General features: G+C 38.8%; 1 protein-coding gene and 1 long non-coding RNA gene across 5 annotated transcripts in view; one reads left to right on the plus strand and one right to left on the minus strand.

Annotated features, from left to right (window-relative positions):
* Window positions 1-1,907, plus strand: part of LOC135203103 (uncharacterized) — a 258,246-nt gene extending 256,339 nt beyond the window's left edge. For all 4 annotated transcript variants that reach the window (XR_010311862.1, XR_010311860.1, XR_010311861.1 and 1 more), the window contains one exon: window positions 1,695-1,907. This is a non-coding gene — a long non-coding RNA (uncharacterized LOC135203103). The remainder of the gene's footprint in view (window positions 1-1,694) is intronic.
* LOC135203102 (large ribosomal subunit protein bL19m-like) lies at window positions 1,398-20,887 on the minus strand. Its single transcript, XM_064232735.1, has 6 exons — window positions 20,729-20,887; window positions 20,395-20,519; window positions 11,450-11,584; window positions 7,962-8,149; window positions 5,295-5,443; window positions 1,398-1,795 (listed from the first exon to the last, which is right to left on the minus strand). Exons 1-6 carry the CDS (start codon window positions 20,821-20,823, stop codon window positions 1,669-1,671), a joined length of 819 nt encoding a protein of 272 aa, XP_064088805.1. The 5' UTR covers window positions 20,824-20,887; the 3' UTR covers window positions 1,398-1,668.
* Window positions 20,888-21,321: the final 434 nt, after the last annotated feature.

Here is a 21,321-nt window from a genome sequence, read left to right on the forward strand (position 1 = left end):
GACAACTGTGGCGCTCTAGTTCTGCATGCAAGTGACAGTGTTTTATTGGACCATGAAACAGATACTCAGACTAGACAAGGCAGTCACTAATGCTTGCTGGCTGAAGAAGACAGCTTGCAGCTCCATAAAGTTTGAGTTTATTCCTGTTTGGCCAACATATGCTTGGCAAATGAAGAACTGACAACAGATAGTCTTCCCTTAGTTTAGGTATCCGTAACATCATCAGGTTGGGATCAAGAACCAAAGGAACACTGCAAAACATCCATTTCCTGCCATCAACAAAGGACACCCTCTTACATGAATCCACATTTACCATATGGTGGTGCCCTCCCCTAAAATCCTGGCTGAATCTGGAGAAAGTGAATCTACAAGTGGCTGTTTAGGAACAAAATTATCTATGGGCACCAGATAACCAATGAGAACCTGCCACAACTTTACTTTGGTTGGAAATCATGCAGAAAGTCTTGGATAAGCTGTGCTTTAGATGTGGCAGATCTGGTTTTTTAAATGCCAAAATGTCTGAGGGTGCCAAGATAAGCCAGTCATTTAGGCAGTGCCACAAACAAAGAACTAAGCACTTCTGCAAAAGCCAAAGCACAGGAAATCCCTGGAAAATAGGCAATTGGCATCTCCATTCAAAAAGGACTGTTACAAAGAACCTTGAGATGGGTGGTATCTATCATTGTGTCAAAATGCTTGAAGTCTTGGACAAGGAAGAATAATTTAGAAATTCACCCTCTGTGGTTGCACAATAATACCTTCGTTAACCAACTTGATGGGAACCACTTTGTCAGACTTGGATTTTCTCTCGGTAGACTTGCAGGTGATCCCTCTCCAAGGTTGGCATCTTTTGTGTAGAACTTTTGAGCACCCAAGGGCGAGACATTGTCTTCCCAGTTTACCAATACCTCTACAGGTAGGCCTTCCTACAAAAGGTGGAACAACCAATGAGGACAGCTGATCATATAACCAGACTAACATATTAAAGAACTAAAGAACTATAAGCTGTACTAAGTGAGGCAAGGAGATCTCTCCTGTCTAGTGTTTTCTTGACTGGGGAACCATCATTGGTGCCATTTTATTGGCAGGTAATCCATGCAAAAAATTTGGGTTTGTGTTGGAAAGGTTAACATTAATGTTATTACTGCAAGCTATCAGATCTTTAGAACCTACATGGAAGTTGATTTTGTGAATAGAAATAATTTAATTTGTAATTTCATGCTGATATTTCAACAATAACCAAATACTATTGCATCACAGGGTATTTACAAAATAAAAATACTTAACCATGATATAATAATGAATGCCACTGCACATAGTCAGGAGTCAGGATATCTGCTGTATGCAAGTTTTATTCTCTTAATTTTTGGTGGAGCTTCTTTAAACTCTGTCTCAAATATTTTACAAATTATTTTATTTGTTAATGTTTTTACATTAAAATATTTTACAAATTATTTTATTTGTTAATGTTTTTCCATTAAAGTCTGTCATAAGTTAAATTATCTGTAGTATTGCATGAGGCAAATGTTTTCTTTTCATGTATTGCTTGAAAAAAAGTGATTGTTAGCATCATTACAATATTTACACTTCCAATAAAACCCAAAACTACTTTTTCAGAGTGAACTGTAAAGTTACAATGTCTAATGAATAGACTAAATCTCCAAATATTTAAGTTGTTTTTGGTTTTATTCCAGAACGATGACGTTTAATCCGTCTTCTTGAAGACTCTAGCTGTTGATAATGTGGATGAACCTCGCGGAAGATATCTCTCTGTTCATCTTCACTGATCGCTTGCCTGTTGGAAAATTAGAAATTTAGAGATCGAGGGCTTTTAAAATAACAGATAGCATAAACATTTAGTAGAACTATATTTCTAGTCTTTTTAATATATATTAAGTTGAATAATAGTTGTAATTTTATTTTTCCTAATACAACATGGTTAATGATTTCAGTTATCAAATAATAGCTATATCCAAATAAAAAATCAAATTGTGAATAAAATATTGCCAAGCATTTTAATGCAGAATTGTGCATAATTTAGAAGCAGTAGTTTAGTCAGCATCCTCCTTTCATTCAAAATACACTTCAATAGTGTTTTCTTATGTGACTGCTCAGCTCATCTGAACTATTTAAAAGAACTTGTTTACATTAATTAGGGTTCCCCCCACTAATAAATTATTTGGTTCATGTTCATGCTTGTGTACTGGCTAAATATTTATTAAATCAATACATCACAATAGATTATAAAGAAATTTAATCATTTGTCATGTGCTGAAAATACAATTAACCAACCCAGCTAGTTAGTAAGGACTCTCTCTCCTTCCTTCTTTACCAAGCTCTAAATTTTCTAACTCTCCCAACTCAAGTTTTCCACTTTTCAAGAGCAATTTTGCTGTCAGTCCTATGATGATATAGGGGTGACAACAAAATTGCTTTTAAAAAGTTGAAAACTTGGTGCTGGGAGAGGTTGGGAATGTAGAGCCTGGTGAGAATAGAGCAGAGAGTATTGAAAAAAGTGGTTGTAATTGTAATGATGAACCTTACTACTTAGTTGGATTGGTTAATTGCAATTTCAGGACATAAGTTACAAAATTCCCTTGCTGAGGTAATCTTTTGTGAGTTACTGATTTAATAAATACTGAGCAATTAGTAGACAAGCATGTACATATATAACATGACCCAAATAATTATAAAATTAAGAGAACAAATTGGTTCTATTCATGACGTTACTCTGCATCACTGATGACTGCAAGGAAAAGACAGACTTCAAGTAAAAAATCAGTCACCATTAGTCAAATGTAAGTCTACTCTTTTTCAAACCTGGGAGGAACAAAGCATCCATGACATTTTGTCAACACAAACCACTTTTTTTAACCCTCTTATGCCTAAGCCCTAAAAACCAAAAAGTCTCCCATTTGCCGAGGCGTGTTTGGAGTGAGCGCGAAAGCGGAATTTTTTTTTTTTTTAATCACAGCGCACTTAGTTTTCAAGATTAAGAGTTCATTTTTGGCTCCCCTTTTTTTTTTGTCATTGCCTGAAGTTTAGTATGCAACCATCAGAAATGAAAAAAATATATATATAAATAATGCGATATATGGTAGCGAAAAAAAAAATTCATACATAATTGTATTCAAATCGAGCTGTGCGAAAAACGGTTAAAGCTAACGAGTTACTTTTTTTTCTTTGTATTGTACAGTAAATTGCGATCATTTTGATATATAACACATTGTAAAATGAGCAAAGCAACACAGAAAAAATATGATCACAAAATGATGCATGAATTCGTAATGCGCGGACGTAAAAAAGTTTTTTCAAAAATTCACCATAAATCTAATATTGTTCTAGAGACTTCAAATTTGTTTCAAAATGAAGAAAAATGAATGAATATTACGATAATGTAAGAGTTTTAGCTTACAATTGCATTTTTCGACTATGTCGGAAGAGTCAAATTTGACTGAATGTGGGGTTTTTTTCTAATTATCGTGATTTATATGCAAATATTTCGAAAAAGAGAAAAGCTACAACCTTCAATCATTTTTGGTTGTATTCTACATGAAACTGCACACATTTTCATATATAAAACTTTATGTAATGGCTAATTTTAAATGGTGCAAACATTACGACAATCGCATGAAAAAATGTCAAATTTTTTTCAGAAGTTACCGCGCGGACGTAAGGAATTTTTTTTTTTTTTCATAAATTCACCATAAATCGAAATATTGTGCTAGAGACTTTTAATTCGTTGCAAAATGAAGGTAAGTGATTGAATATTACTAGAATATAAGAGTTTTAGCTTACAATTGCGTTTTTCGACCATTTCGGTAGAGTCAAAGTTGACCGAAGGTCGAAATTTTTGCACTTATCATTATTTATATAAAATATTTCAAAACTGATAAAAGCTACAACCATGGGTTGTTTTTAGTTGTATTGTGCATGAAATTGCGCACATTTCCATACATAAAACTTTATGTAACGGCAAATTTAAAATGGTGCAAACATTAGGACAATCGCATGAAAAAATTTATCGGAAGAATTACCACACGGACGGAAGGAAAAAGCTTTTTCATAAATTCATCATAAATTGAAATATTATGCTAGAGACGTCCAATTTGTTGCAAAATGAAGACAAATGATTGAATATTACTGAATATAAGAGTTTCAGCTTACAATTGCGTTTTTTGACCATTTCGGTAGAGTCAAAGTTGACCGAAGGTTGAAATTTTGGCACATCGTTATTTATAGGAAAATATTTCAAAACTGATAAAAGCTACATTCATGAGTATTTTTTTTTGTATTCTACATGAAATTGCGCACATTTTCATATATAATACTCCATGTAACGGATAATTTAAAATGGTGCAAAAATTGTCAAAATGACGAAATAATTTTTGAGATGTGTCACTGATACTTTTTAGTGAGATAAGAAAGAAATTCGCGTTTGCACGCCTGCGTAACAATTATAAACAAAACAACGCCTTGATCCGTGAACTCCCAGCATCCCCCAAGGCGTGTGATTCAAAAGTTTTAGGCTGGTAGGCCTATTAGTATTTTTCCGCGAATTTAAAAAAAAACTTTTTTGAGTCGACGTATAATACGTCCAATCGGCATACGGGAGACATTTTGACTCTACGTTTAATACGTCCAATCGGCGTAAGAGGGTTAAACTAGCAGCCTAAGGAAAGGAAAAAACAAAAATCCATCTGTCGTCAGTGTGATACGTAGATGACAAATGAAATTTTCTTCCAGGCACTGGACCGAACCTCGGATCTAACCTGGTAGTGAACAGGTAGCCTAGTCTGGAACTGAAATATTATGAAAGGATTCTGTAAAATAGGATATGGTGGCTATTCTCCAGAAACATTGGAATAATCCAACAACCACAATTCCAATAAGGTGGGCTGGATTTAATTACAACTTGACTGCTAGATTATATTACATGAAAAAAAAAAAAAAAAAAAACAACCACAACTCCAATCAGTTACATATTTAAACAGCCAGGCCTTACTAACTATATTATAAAAATGGAAAAATAAACAAGCACCTGTAGGTGAACGCAGGTATTATTATTATTTTTTTTTTCAACACAACTGAAGAACATTGAAGAACATGAATTGACTGTTATACTGTTGCAAGGTTACATCCTGGAGGCATCCAAATGGTCCCATCAATCTCAGCTGTAGTGCAAAAGTAGGAAAATGCTAACAAAATGTAATTAATGGCAGGCAGACTCCAACAACACAGTCTCACATGAACCTAATTAAATTAAGGCCATGTAAAAACTTCATCCTACTTACCGGTATTCCAACATTAGATCATATTTCTCCCAAGGCTTTTCTAAAAGCTTGGCTCTTTTATAAAACCTCTCCGGAAGACCGAGGTCTTGAAGTCCTTGCAAATTTTTCCTCTCCCATCTCTCATGCCAAGGTCGTGGTTTTAACTGAACCTAGAATTTAGTTACATAATTAGTATATCAAATAAAAGAATTATATACTAAACACAAATAAAAAATATATATCATGTTGTATTTAGTGATTCTGCATCTGCTAACAAGCTCAAAAACTCGGTAAAAAAAAAAAAAAAAAAAAAAAAAAAAATCAAATGAAAATTATGACGATCCTCAAGTACAGCAGCCTTATTTTGCCAAAACTGTTAATTTATTTTAGCCTATTATAATCAAAGATTTTGTATCCTTCAAGCCATTGCTAGTAACACTTCTTTCAGATACAATACATGAAATGTCCTATTTGCTTTTCAAACAAGGAATCTTTATTCAACTTCTTAATTCTTCTGTAGTACTCACAAGCCTTCAAGTGCAAACCTTTTCTTTGTTCCAATAGACCTTACACTGCAAACTTTTTTTTAACATGTAGATTCTGAGGTTTTCATATGTAAGACACTAAGATAGTTCTTTATATGAATGTGTCCTTAAAGATGTCCTAGCCTTTAGCTTGTAAATGAATTTGCAATTATAGAATTGTCAAGCTTAAATTTATTTAACAAAAAGCATGTGCATGCTGCTTCAGTAATACTCTCTTATTCTCAGGTCTTTCACACCTGGTTAATTTCAAAAGATATAACACTTAATATACATATGAACATTTTGTACTCTCAAGAATTAATTTTTAATTAAAGGATGTTTGGTTATCATAGTGAAATAATTATCATTACTGATTCATATGCAGTATCTAGATTTTCACAGAACTGGCCAAAAGGATTTCTGAGGGGCTTACATTAAAAGAAAGTTGCATAGCAGGTAAAGTGACTACTACACAGAGCAGATGATTAGTACAGGATAAAAATCAATGCATCTTCCCTTTAGGAAGTAGCAAAGAACTTTCCATGTGTCTAACATGTTATGCAAAAGGCCTTTTGCATGCAGTACATGCTTTCTTACTGATTTTCGCACAATAAAAATCAACAAAATACTTCCATTGGAATACAACTACATGTCACTGGTTGTTTTGGAACCTTACCCAGCTAAGCTATGGAGACCAGGACAGCCAGAACTTACAGAAGGAAACCATGAAGTGCAGGTTCACATTGGTAATTCAATCTTTCTGGCTTATAAAACACTTTTTAACAAATACATCCATTCAATTGTCGTATCTGTTCACTTCCTATTAGTACAAATACAGTACTCTATGCTAGATTTTTAAAAGTTAATCTACATTAGCAAGCCTCAAAATTAATCAGTCAATCTACCTATGACTACCATTAAGCCCTATCCTATCTGGGATTCCTATGATGCAAGTTATAAAACTTGGAAAATTATCTAATGTAAAAGTAATACTGAATCTCTATCTTGCTACACCATTCATAAACACATTAACATCAATCAGAAATTTTCTAGATTAATATTAACACATACTTTCTAAATACTACTAATAGTGAAATTTGTACTCAACCACTCCTAATAGAGAAATCAAGAGCACAAACAACACAATTTAATCCCTAGAGGAAAGGAGGGAGGGTAGCACTTGTAGCACATAACTTGTAGTTGAAGGTTCTTTACAGCAATCCTTCAGTCCCTAACAAAATTTTTCGCTGCCTTCCAAGTCTTCATTAATTTCCCTTGGTCTCCTCCCACCTAGCAGTTCTGACTTTATACTGCTCAAAATTTTGCCTCAACTACCAAGTTTTCTTCCACAATTTAAAACTATATTACTCCATGAAAAATTCAGTGTATGGATATATGACACATTTTTACTTAGTCGTTCATCGTTCAATACAAAGGGCATTGTTAAGAAGCAAGCCAAAATGGCATCAACTTTACCAGCGGACCTCTCAAGAATTGCATGCCATTCCATTAGTGGAATATGGGAAATATACAAATGCAGATATAGGCAATAAATAAAGTTACATAAAGGTACTGTACTCAGGTCTTGTACCACATGGTAAAGAATACAAAAAACCTGTAAAGCTGCAAAAGCTCAATAATTTAAGTATAGCAATATGATGAACTACTCATGAGGTATGAAGCTCTGACTGTTATTCATTTTTGGTATAATTGAAAAATAAAAAGACAACTTTATGCCTGATTAAGGTAATTTACCTAAAATATGTTAACCCTCAGAATTTTGGGGATCCAAAACCCTAAAACACTTCTCTGGAAAAGTAAAATAAATTTTCTGTCAATGATATACATAACTGAAATTTATGTAGTTCCTGCATTTACAAACCAGCCCGAGACTAGCTTTTATTATGCTAAGAGGTCTGGATGAACTAATCCTTTGTAATAATAATAATAATAATAATAATAATAATAATAATAATAATAATAACAATAATAATAATAATAAATGTTAAGCAAAATCAGCAGAGAAGTTTTACTCTTGAATTTTTGGTTTTTTATGGGTGGCATAATCACAACCTCAAGAATTTCCTTTACATGCCATCAACAGAATCTCAAAAGGTTCTCAAAAGGTTAAGTAGCACTCAAAAGTGAAAAGAAAAAGGCTTACCTTAATGGGATTGACAGGTACTTCAACATTTTCTGGCAATGGCTCCTGTTCCATATCGAAAGAAAATGTGGAGTACTCTGGCAGAGCATCTCTTAAGTATAAAAGTTCGTCATCTAATCTCTTTTCTAGTCTCAAAACATCTATGCTCTGAATGAGGGGAGAATACATTTCGTACAAAATTTCCACACCTAGAAAAACAAAAAAAAATGTAAGTGGATTTTGAAAAATACTTTTAAAAAATGAAATGAACACACAATTGGATATCATTTAAATGAAAGTAATATATGCTGATGTGAAGAAACTTCCTAATGAACAAGGATGAAAACCCTTTAATGAGCCAATTAACATTAAACTGCACATTGTTTCATGTTATTAGTCATCAACATATTGAATAAACAAAAACACATTCTGTCAACTGTATGAGAAATCAAGAGAAACATCAAAGACTCACATTCTTACATAATAACTTTCAAAAGTCCTATTACACATTTCAATTCAATTCAATATGAATTTCTCTAAGTACAGTAACAACAGTTTAAGTGCACATTACTTGGATCAAATCTATATTTCAAAAATCAAAAAGTAATAATTTCTATATGCTGAACTATTCAAAACACCAATTATTCTTATAAAAAAAGTGACACAGATTTTGTATAAAAGAATTACCATTATATCATTTTATCATTACTGTATTTTAAATTTAACCAATTTGAATTTTGGCCGAGGTACATTTCTTGAATTGCAAGATTGACTTAAAAGGATTTGTATTTCATAAATATGGAAGTGTGGCATACTGAAATGCAGTAAAGAAAAATACAGCTACAGTAGTACAAGTTATGCTAGAAATTGTTAATGAGTAAACTTCAATAAAAACAGGAACCAAGGATCCATACCTCAACCACCAAACTCATTTACATAATCATAAATCTTACATGTGGCTTGCAGAAGCTATTGTATATGCACATAATACTCAAAATAAAACTGATCATTATAAAGATACACGGAAAAAAATACTAATGACACTTCTCAGAAAACAAGACAAAGTAACCCAAATGTTATAGCCACTGGTATACAAGATTACAAATAACAATGGTAACACCAGAGCTGACATGATAAAGGAAAGAAAACTCTACGTATCTACACATAGCAAAAGGACAAAGGTAATTTTTTTAATAATAGGGCTTCATGTATAGAGCTTGACATCACAGAACGGATGTGCACCTCAGTAATTTACAATGCCACAACTTTTTAATCTCCATCTTTAATCCTGAAAATGATCTAGTCATTATGCTGCATGCTTAACTCTTAACGGTAGTAGTAGTGGAGATTTTAAGCATGAGATTTATGCTAATAAGGATCATTCCACATGAACAAAGAACTACAATACTATATCATAACAGCAGCTCAAGACATTGCTTGAAAGAAGGCACAATGAAGGTTACAATATGTATTTTACCTGCACTTGTCACAAAGATGATTGATTTTATAGTCTGGACACTGTGATAGGGACAAAGGGATAGTGAATCCTGAATTTTGTCCACTAATTATTGAAGAGCAAAAAGCTACAGAGAAACATGAAGAAATGACGTGAATTGCAACAATTCAAAAATCAAATGGGCAAGCAGTTCAAATATCCTGCTCTGTGCATAATGCAGCAACATGGAACCAGCATACTATCAGTAAATAGCAAAAGTAGCCTCAAAAACTATTCAAGAACAAAAGAAAATTCTAATGATTTAAGTTCTGCACATTATCTCATATTTAGAGTTATACAGGACATCCTTAACCTCTTCATTACCGAAAGTTTGTTTGGAGGTAGGTGGGTACCACCATTCAAGTCTACTACACCGCCCCGGGTGCATAAAGGTGGTACGCATAGTACCACCAAAACTCCTCTTTTCAGATAGGGACTTCCAATCATTCTGTAATTTCGGTTTGAAGAGTTTGGAGCAAAATAAACAGTGACACGATGCCAGACGTATTATGAACCCAAAAAAATATTATTACTGCTTATAGTAGTGTGTAGGTGACAGATGAACTGCGTCTCAACAAAAAATCACAAAACCAGACAAGCGTAAACATGTAATAACTTCTACCCAAGTATAAAACCAGTTGCATCATCATTTACTGTATTTATTTATTTATTCTCTTATTACATTTTACAAATAAAAGATATGAACACCAGATAAATGAAGGTAAAAATAAAGCCTTATAGTAACTTTATATATAAAAAACCAAACCAGAGAAAAAGCAAAAAAAGCTATTTTTTCTGAGGACAAGAAACTTGAAAAACTAGTTTAGATACCCCTGATGCCCCTAAAGTTGTTTTCTGTGATGAAACTAATCTTAGAAAACGTAGAAAATGACATCGACCAATTTTTGAAAGATATACTATAAAATTTGCGATTTCCATATTTATTGGCAGGGCTTTCGCTTTAGTTTTTGTTCTTTTTTTTGTTATTACGTGCTTATTTACTGTTCTATTTTGATAATACTTTATGTGCATGTTCCAGGTGGATATACCAACATTCTGTAAGACCGAATTTCTATTCAAGACTGTAGTTTTCTCACCGACCACCAGTGTCCCTTGTACAAGGGACACCGAGTTTCACATTTTTTTTCATAAAATCATTTATTTTCCCTGGAGTCACTACCGAGAGATTCAGTTCGGCAGCGAACGCAATGATTACATTCTGCTCACCCACCCGGTAAAGAAGGGGTTAACTGGAAATATAAATTCTGAGTACTGTCATATTTAGGGTTAAACAATACATAGAGCTATTTAACTGGCATTAATGAAAGTTCCACCTCTTAAACTGGGTTCAAGCGCCTCAATGGCGTGGTTGGTACGGTCTATGCCTGCCACCTCGGTGGCCGTGGGTTCGATTCTCTGGGATTCCATTGAGGGGTCAAGATGTGTATTTCTGGTTATAGAAGTTCACTCTCGAAGTGGTTCGGAAGTCACATAAAGCCATGGGTCCCATTGCTGAATAACCACTGGTTCCATGCAACGTAAAAACACCATACAAACAAACAAACAATAAACTGGGTTCACACAGAATTTACCCAAGGAAAGGTCAAAACAACTGCTAATAAACATCCCATATGGACAAAGTTTACCATCTATACTGAAAAAAAAAAAAAATGAGCCGAGGAGCTTTCTGTACAGCGTACGATACTGTATTAGCCGTGGCCCATGAAACTTTCAACCATGGCCTGGTGGTGACCTCTCCTATAGCATTGCCAGATGTACAATCATGGTTAACTTTGACCTTAAATAAAATAAAAACTAATGAGGCTAGAGCTGCAACTTGATATGTGATGATTGGAGGGTGGATGATCAACATAATAATTTGCAGCCCTCTAGCTTCAGCAGTTTTTAAGATCTGAGGGCTTACAGACAAGTGCAGACAAACACAAAAAGCCATCTCAATAGTTTTCTCTTCCAGAAAACTAAAAAGTGCCTTGGATAAGATCCAACTTCTTACCTTGATGATCAACAACGTTCCTTAATATAAACCATGCTCGCAACCCTGTTCCACCTCTCTGGATGCAAATTCCCACAAACCGATTGAGCTTTCCTGATGCATTTGGGTCAGATACTGTCACTGCCATTATTGATCCTGCAACAAAAATGCTTTACTAGTTCAACAGTACCAAATCTTGGCATATAACACCAAAAAAATATATTAATTACAAAGGAAAGGATTGGGTACTATACATGCTCAAAACGAATAACAGTATTCTTTAAAATGAGGTACATTAACCTTATTCTTTGAGTACGATAAAAATATTCCTAGGATGGCTGTACTTTTGTTCCTTCCCTAACCACATTTGTACAATTTACAGATCAATCAATTTCCTTCGTTCTCATGAGATCAAATTTACAAAAGCAATCTATCTAATATTTTTTTCATTATGTAATCTTTCTGTTTCATCCATAAGTTTACAGCAAATCATAAATAATAAATGTACATAGTAATGTTATGCGATGTTAACTCAATAGCTTATATCGATCGTAATGAACTACACAAACATTTTGAAATTAAATTTGTAATAGCCAATTATTATATTAAAACCAAGTGAGAACTAGCTATTTTATTTTACACAAACACTTCTGTCATATGCACCATCGAAATAATCTTTGACAGGGCTATCCAGAATTTTTTGTTCATTAAATAAATTACCTATTGCCAGAAATACACAAATAAAAGTTAAAATTTCCTCTTATAACAAGATTAACAATCACTCAACAATTGTAATACTAAAAAAGGGGGGAAAGTAACAACTAGTCAGTCACAAAAGACGAATAACAATCCTCTTAACACTTTTAAAGCACTATTCTTATCAAAACCATCTTCCTCCACAGAACCCTTCCTCTCCAAATCCTCCTGCACTTTATCACTCCCTTTAATCCTCTGCCTTCCTCTTGACCTTCTACCATTAACAGGTTCCACTCAATCCCTCTCCACTCATTCTTACCATATGCTTTTACCAACTCATTATTGACCCTCTTATTATATCAGTAAAATATTCTCAGCACAGCAAGATCCTAAAATCTACCTCAACATCTCACTTCTGCTTGCCCAGTTTCAGTTCCTCATTCCTTCTCAGCACCCTCGTTTCAAAACCAACAGCATCAATAGTCTGATTATAGTATAATAGATATTTTCACGTTTTTTGGCAATCTTTCGTTACACACACTACTCCTGCCACTTCCCTCCATTTCTCCCAAGCTGTTTTTATTTGACTTTCAACCTCAACTTTCATTTCTGCTGTGGTATAAATAAAATAACCTAAGAAAGTACTATAGCAATTTAAAAATTTATCAACTTTGCATTCAGTTATACACATGCAACAGCCCTACTTGCATTAGAGCTAATGCATGCGGCCTAACACTATGCCTCTCACTCAAGTATGAAACTATCCTTTAATTTAATAACGTTATTTTATCTGTTCAGCTAGAAATACACGCACACCGAAACAAGGAAAAAATCTTGATATTATCCCTATCACTAGTGATCAACACATCTCTTGCTCTGTCTAGCAAACACATCAGCAAAGTAACAAGCTGCCAGTTAGTACTATATGTAGTGTATATCAAAGACTTTTACAAAAATTCTTAAACTTTTATCAAAACTTTTTTTCCATGGTGGTATATGATGGCAAAACTCATAACAACTATAGAAAATAATCATACCAATAAGAAGAAAAATGATATTGTAATGATACAATTAAGTTTGTTCATACTTACCTGGCAGATATATATATAGCTGTATTTTCCGAAGTCCGACAGAAATTAAAAAACTTACGACACGTAGTGGGAGTCAGGTGGTTAGTACCCATTCCCGCCGCTGGGAGGCGGGTATCAGGAATCATTCCCATTTTCTATTCATAATTTTTATTTCCACTGTCTCCTGAGGGGAGGTGGGTGGGTACTTAATTATATATATCTGCCAGTAAGTATGAACAAACTTAATTGTATCATTACAATATCATTTTGTTCATGAAACCTTACCTGTCAGATATATATATAGCTGAATCCCACCTTTGGTGGTGGGAGTAGACAGAATAGAAGATTTTAGGAAACATATATATGCAGATAAATGCTATCTTGATTCCTTACCTGTTAGCATAGCTGACTTCGTGGTTACTGCCGCGTAAGTCTGCTTGTGCTATTAGAGTTGCCAGCGAGGTAGAGACCTATATAGCTGGTGCACTCAAGATGATCTGTCAACGGGGGCGTGACCACGATGTGACTAGACCATTGACCATACAATGAGGGCAACGAGTAACAAACCACCTGGCCTAGTATACCAAAAGTATACCACTAAACTAGACTAAAGAAGGGAGATCCGCCTCGGGCGGTCAACCCCACAACCAAAAACACACACAATTAAAAGCTCATCTAACCACTAAAGGAAAGGATGAGTGCTACCTCCTGCCCCCAAAAACAGTGTCTGCAGCGACGTATGGTCCAAGCGACGAGCAATGTTCGTATGTCGCTTTCACCTCCCGCAGGTAGTGTGAAGCGAACACCGAGTTGCTCCGCCAATATGTGGCACTCAAAATGTCACTGATGCCATATTTCTGTGAAAGGCTATCGAGGTCGAAATAGCCCTCACCTCGTGGGCATTCACTTTTAAAAGCTTCATGTCACTATCACTACATGTGGAATGAGCTTCCTTAATGGTGTCTCTCAAGAAGAAAGAAAGCGCGTTCTTTGACATGGGAAGATCGGGCTTCTTAACCGAGCACCACAAGTTGCCCGAAGGTCCTCTACAGTCCTTCGTTCTGTCTAAATAGAATTTGAGAGCCCTGACAGGGCACAGGACTCTCTCTGGCTCATTACCCACGATCTCTGTCAAACCCTTGATTTCAAATGTCTTGGGCCAAGGGTTGGACGGGTTTTCGTTCTTTGCTAAGAACATAGGGCTTAAAGAACAAACCGCATCCGAGTTCTTAAACCCAACATGCTTGCTTATAGCCTGGATCTCACTAACTCTCTTCGCCGTCGCCAGAGCAGTTAGAAAAAGTGTCTTCCTTGTAAGGTTTCTAAGCGAAGCTAAGTTGAGAGGTTCAAAATTACTGGACATCAAAAACTTTAGAACAATGTCTAAATTCCAAGAAGGGACTCTTGGTTGAGGTACCTTCGAAGTCTCGAAAGACTTAAGAAGATCATGAAGGTCTCTGTTGTTGGCTAAGTCCAGTCCTCTATGCCTAAAGACTACAGAAAGCACACTTCTGTAGCCTTTTATCGTAGGCACCGCCTAACGCGAACTTCATTTTCACAAGTAGAGAAGGAAGTCTGCGATCTGGCTCACAGAGGTAGAGGGGGTGGAGGAAATGTCTTTCTTCCTGCACCAGCTCCGGAAAAACAGCCCACTTGGATTGGATACACGGCAATAGAAGAAGGTCTTCTTGCCGTTGCGATTGCTTTCGCCACCGGTCTTGAAAAACCCCTCGCTCTGGCCAACTTCTGGATAGTCTGAACGCAGTCAGACTCAGAGCGGGGAGGTTTTTTGTGATACCTCTCGAAGTGGGGCTGTTTGAGTAGATCTATCCTTGGAGGCAGAGTCCTCGGAAAGTCTACAAGAAAGGACATGACCTCTGTTGGAACCAGTCGGTCGATGGCCAGAAGGGGGCGATGAGAGTCAGCCTCTTTCCCTCTTGATGCCGCGAATTTTCTTATCACTTCCCTAGGACCTTGAACGGGGGAAAGGCATATACGTCTAGTCCCGTCCAGTCCCAAAGAAGGGCGTCTACTGCTACTGCTCCTGGGTCTAGAACTGGTGAGCAGTACAAGCGGTGGGAGTCTCGTTGTCCTGGAAGTTGCGAAGATGTCTAACGAGAGGACATCCCCATAACTTCCACAACTCTGGCATATTTCCTGATGAAGAGTCCACTCCGTCGGCAGAAGTTGACCTTGTCGACTGAGCAGATCTGCACGGACGTTTTCTACCCCTGATATGAATCTCCGTCAGTATAGAGACGTCGTGTGCCTTCGCCCATAACAGGATCTCCTTTGCAAGGAAGAACAGGGATCGAGAGTGGGTTCCTCCCTGTTTCTTGAGGTATGCCAGGGCTGTGGTGTTGTCCGAGTTGATCTGCACCACATTGCCGGAGACTTCGTTCTGAAAGAACTGGAGCGTGCCAGATGAACTGCTGCCAGCTCCTTGAGGTTTATGTGCCAGGACACCTGTTCCTCTCTCCAGGTGCCTGACACTTCCTTCCCCCCCAGTGTTGCTCCCCACCCCGTGGAAGACGCGTCGGAAAACAACACTAGGTCGGGGTTCTGAAGCTTGAGGGAAAGACCCTCTGCGAGCTTCAAAGGGTCGGTCCACCATCTTAGGTGTTCCTTTACCTCTTCTGATAACACCAGAATCGAATCCAAAGTGTTTTGTGCTTCCAATTGTCGGCAAGGAAGAATTGAAGAGGTCTGAGGTGCAACCTCCCTAGGGAAACAAACTTCTCCAGTGAGGAAATGGTCCCAGCAGACTCATCCATTCCCTCACCGAGCATGATTTTCTTCCCCAGAAAGGTTGACACTTTGCTTTAGGCAAATCTAGTTGTCGCCCCTGGGACGGAAAAGCCGAAAAGCCACTGAGTCCATCTGAATCCCCACATATAGAGCAAAGACTGAGAAGGGGTCAGATGTGACTTTTCGAGGTTCACCAGAAGCCCCAGGGACTTCGTTAACGACAAAGTCGTGTGAAGGTCCTCCAGACACCGGTCTTTCGAGGAGGCTCGTATGAGCCAGTCGTCCAGGTAGAGAGAGATCCTGACATTGGAAAGATGAAGCCACCTCGCAATGTTCTTCATCAGTAGGGTGAATACCATGGGAGCAGTGCTGAGTCCAAAGCAAGAGAGCCCTGAATTGAAACACTTTTCCTTTCAGGACAAACCGCAGGTATTTCCTGGACTGGGGGTGGATGGGGACGTGGAAATACGCGTCCTGGAGATCTAGTGAAGCCATCCAATCCCCCGGTCTCAAGGCTCCCATCACTGACTGAGGTGTCTCCATCTTGAACCTCTGCTTGATGACAAAGAGGTTCAGGTTGCTGACATCGAGTACCGGTCGCCATTCCCCCCCCGACTGCTTTGGCACCAGGAACAGTCTGTTGTAAAATCCGGGGGAATTCAAGTCGGAGACCTGTTCTACGGCGTGTTTCACGATCATCTGATCTAACAGATCGTAAAGCACTTGTTGCTTTTCTCCCCGATAGGAAGGAGACATGTCCCTGGGTGTCGTAGACAGCGGGGGTGGTTTCAGGAACGGGATCCGGTAACCCTTCTTTAAGATGTCCACGGACCATTTGTCCGCACCTCTCTCTTCCCAGGCTTGCGCAAAAAGCTGAAGCCTGGCTCCAACGGTGACTGAAGGACTTCTGCTTCACTTCTTGTTCTTGGCCAGCGCAGTGGCTCTGCCTCTGGAAGTGCCTCTTCCTCGAGGGGCTGGTCTCGAGGAAGAACTACCTCGAAAGGGCTTCGATTTCTTGAGAATCGAAACTCCCGAGGGACGAAGGAACCGCAGGTCTCCTTGAAGATTGTGCGAGGAGATCTTGCGTGGCCTTCTCCTGTAGACTGGTCGCAATGTCTTTTACCATAGCCTGGGGGAAGAGATGATCCGAAAAAGGAGCGAAGAGCAAGTCTGCTTTCTGTGACGGAGAAACAGATTTAGCTGTAAAATTGCAAAACAGGGATCTCTTCTTCAAGAGCCCTGTGCAAAAGTGAGCTGTAAGCTCCTCCAAACCATCTCTGACGGCCTTGTCCATACACGACATTACGCTGGACAGCTCCCCAGACTAATCGAGTCGGAACTCCTAGACTTGGCATCCAGAACTCCCAAACACCAATCTAGAAAGTTGAAGACCTCTAACGTCCGAAAGAGGCCTTTAAGGTGGTAGTCCATTTCCGTAGTAGACCAGGAAACTTTCGAAGAGGACAGGTGAGACCTCCTCGAGGATCCACAATGCTGGCGAAGTCTCCTTGGGCTGACGAGGGAAGTCTAATACCTACGTCTTCTCCCGTCTCATACCAAATGCCAGCCTTCCCACTAAGTCTCGAAGGTGGCAGGGCAAAAGAAGTCTTTCCCTGAGACTTCCTTTTCTCCATCCAGTCATGACCTTACGAAGAGCCCTCTTAGTTGAAAGGGACTTCTTCATTCTGACGAATGCCGAGACCTTGTTGATCTTGGAAGAAGAAAGTTGTGAAGGAGGAGAGCGAGGAGCTTCCGGGTGAAACGTCTCTCCAAACTCTGATTGAAGAAGGCGGGTCAAAACCTGGTAGTCGGAAGAGACTGCCGCCAAAGGTTTCTCATCATCCACTTCAACCGAAGCGTCGCTAACCTCTGCTTCCGACACAGGTGAAGTTGGAGGCAAATAGGCTGGACCAAGACTATCTGGTCTAAGTTTCCAAGAGGCGCGTTGCTGTGAAGTGGAAGGCAAAGCTGACTCATTAATAGCAACTCTGGTCGTATCTCTAAGACCCGAAGTAACTAGCAAAGTCTCATCACAAACAGGTGGGAGGCGACGAAACTCCACATCTTCGTCCACCCGAGCGTCCGCTGGCGCACACCTGGCGTCCACTGGCGCACACCTGGCGTCCACTGGCGCATACCTGACGTCCACTGGCGCACGCCTGGCTGCAACTAGCGCAGGATTGGCGTCCACTCGCGCGCTGCTGCTGGCGTCCGCTGGCGCACCTTGGCGTCCACTGGCGTGCGAATGACATTACTAAGGCGCGCTTAACATCTCGTGCGCGCTCTGCTTCCGCTGGTGCACTCTTAGATGCCACTGGCGTTCGCTTGGCTTCCGACCGAGCGTCAGGAACGTGAACTTGCACCGAAGCGTTCACGCAAGTATCGAGCTCTCGCACCGCAAGCTTACGAGCGGGTAATACCGCTTCATGCGCCGAGCGAGCAAAATCCTCTTCACGTCCTCCAGAGAGCCGCTGGGGAGTCGCACGAACTCTAGCAGGCGAAGAAAGTGGAGAGATAGACGAGCGAGGAGAGGGAGAGGGAGACCTTCTAGATCTCTTCATAGGCAGACGGTCATCCTTTCTCCTGGGACGTGGTTGCGTCCCTTTCTTAGCAAGAGCATCAGCAAGCTGTTGCTGCAAAGAGCGCAGGATCTTCTCAGTAGGAGAGGATTCCTTGTCAGGTGACGGGCTGATCCTGTGAGAAGGCGAGGGGCGAGGGGACGCCTTCTTCCTTCTCCCAGAAAACTGCCGTAGCACGCGCTCGAGAGCGACTGGGGCGCTCAACAAAGTCATCATCCGATGACTCCTTACGCTTCTTCTGTGGCGGGAAGGCTGCGAACACACTCTCAGGCGATGATCGCCTCTCGAGAGCCAAAACTGGACGTGAAGCGTCACGATCACCAACGCTCCTTTCAGCGGGCGTGAAATAGAATGAGAGCTCCACCCCTTGTGCGGGGAGGAAGCCTCTGAAGAAGAGAAACACTCTTTTCAGGAGGCAGTGCACGCGCACGCTCCTTGGCAGTCTGTGTAACGTCAACAGATACTGCCGAAGGCACGTCAGATCGGTGGGTGCTCCCCGTAACCCTCCTGCGGCTTTCGACATGCCCTCTCCCTGAAACCTGGGAGTCCGGCAGCGGTCTAGGCCTAGAGGCGAAATGGGGCCGATCTGACGCACCCTCCACCAACGAAGGAGCACTGTCACTGCACTTTGCACCTTCACTTTTGCCTTCTAAGGCGAGCACTTTAGATTCTAAATTACGAATCGACTCTAAGATAAGTGTAAGGGTATTACCCTCCACAGACACTGTTTCAGGGCCCGAAGGCAACACTACAGGGTTAGGAGTAGTGATTAAAGGAGGGTTAGTAGGAGAAACATGAACTTCCTGACGTTTACCTGAAACGCTCCTGGAGGAAGACCTCCTTAACCCTATCCCGTTCAAGCTTACGTAGATAGGACTCATACGCTCTCCATCCAGAATCAGAAAGACACTTCACATTCCTTGCAGCGACTTTCATACATACAATCATGCTCTGCAACTCTTACACAAAGTATGAGGGTCTACTGATGCTTTCAGTAGCCTACCTCGACAATCACTCTTGGTACAAAACCTGGCGCTAGCCGAACTAGAACCAGAGAAATCAAGCCAAAATCAATCAAATCCACAATTAACGTGTGCCTAGCCACCGATCCAAAAGTCAAGATACCAAAAAATCAAAAAGGGGTACTTATAGTAGCCAAGTTTCCTAAATTCAAGACGGAGGTGCTGAAAACTGTGTTTACAACACCGGCGACAGAAAAATTGTGAATAGAAAATGGGAATGATTCCTGATACCCGCCTCCCAGCGGCGGGAATGGGTACTAACCACCTGACTCCCACTACGTGTGTCGTAAGTTTTTTAATTTCTGTCGGACTTCGGAAAATACAGCTATATATATATCTGACAGGTAAGTTTCATGAACAAACTACTATGTACAGTACAGTACTATATAGCTACTCATTCAAGGATAACATCTAGGTCTTCCCAAGGAACTGTGATTATAAGCTTGAGAAATTCTCAAAATTCTTTTGTAAATCACTGCATATCATTAAAAAGAAATTTTACAAAAACTTTCAAATATTGCTCTGGATGATTCTCTGGTAACACTGCTCTCACATTATTCCTTCCTATGCCGGGTTACCTGTAGCTAAAGTAGCTAAATACTTAATCAAATTTTCATTGTGAAATAGCATTGTTTCCATATTCAAAGAACACTGTTTGTAAACTTTACAAAAAATAACATACAAGAGAAACATTGGGGAAGATCATTTTCTATTTTTACTTCAATGGTTTACTGGCTCAAAAAGCTTATGCACTGTTTATGAGTTGAGAAAAAAAAAAATAACTACACTTCACCACTATTGCTAAATAAGGGCATAATGTATAAAATCTGACAACCTGACCAAAGACATACCAACATAGAACTCAGGGATCTCCATAACATTTCGTCTCTTGAGCATATCTGCACGTTCAAGCCTTTCCCTCATACGGTTTCTCCACTCTGGCTTTGGGTCAGGTAAAAATTCTGGGTAGACCTTACTGAAAATACATTGGCAATCAGTCTTTAATGCATCTTATAAAAAAATTCAAGAATGCAAAACAAAACTCGGAAAAATAAAATTTACAAAAGATTTGGCACAAATAAATATGCATTCACTTCCTTAGCATTATACTTCCTTACTGTGAATACAGCTATTAGTAAATATAGTAATAATATTACACCAATATACATAAAATAATTTTCTCACCAAAAATCTTCAGGTAATTTTACATCTTGCAGCCCTTCTCCCTCTCTTACTGGGACATAAGGATGGACTTTCATACGTGCAACATAAACACCCATTCTTGCACATGTCTCAACTTCTGAAAATACAAATTTTTATTAAAAAAATTCTCAAAAACCAAAACTGATGTTACCAAATCTTAATGCCAAGAATATGACACAACTTTTTAAAATATACAGAATTTTCAAATATTGTAAATAGCATGCACAGCTATACATAGCCCTACTTGTCTGGATCACACAAGTAAGATCAAATTTCTGATCCAAGAAAAATGTTTTGTTTACAGATAAAAATTATTTAACACAAAGGGAAACCTCTCCCTACTTATTTTCCTAAGCATCTGTAAACAAAACATGCAGAGCAGGAACCTCTGTGACATGTCAATTTGTTGGACAGAGGGAAGGTAACTCAAAGTGAAGCAATAGTTAAATGAAAAAATGTAACAATCTATGAAACAAGTTTTAAAAAATCTAAGAGGTTCTATTTCTATAAGTTACAAACCAACACTGTTTACTGGGAAAATACTGAGGTAGGTCAGCAACAATTTGGGGTTATGC

This window comes from Macrobrachium nipponense, chromosome 33, assembly GCF_015104395.2.
Source record: "Macrobrachium nipponense isolate FS-2020 chromosome 33, ASM1510439v2, whole genome shotgun sequence".
In the NCBI taxonomy this organism is placed as follows: Eukaryota; Metazoa; Arthropoda; class Malacostraca; order Decapoda; family Palaemonidae; genus Macrobrachium; species Macrobrachium nipponense.

Coding starts and splice junctions, on each gene's coding strand:
- LOC135203102 (XM_064232735.1), bottom strand. CDS start 20,823: ATGGGTGTTTATGTTGCACGTATGAAAGTCCATCCTTATGTCCCAGTA. Junction 11,585..20,394: donor GATCCCTGAGTTCTATGTTG/GTATGTCTTTGG, acceptor TTTTTGTTGCAG/GATCAATAATGGCAGTGACA. Junction 8,150..11,449: donor GAACGTTGTTGATCATCAAG/GTAAGAAGTTGG, acceptor TTGTTTTTCTAG/GTGTGGAAATTTTGTACGAA.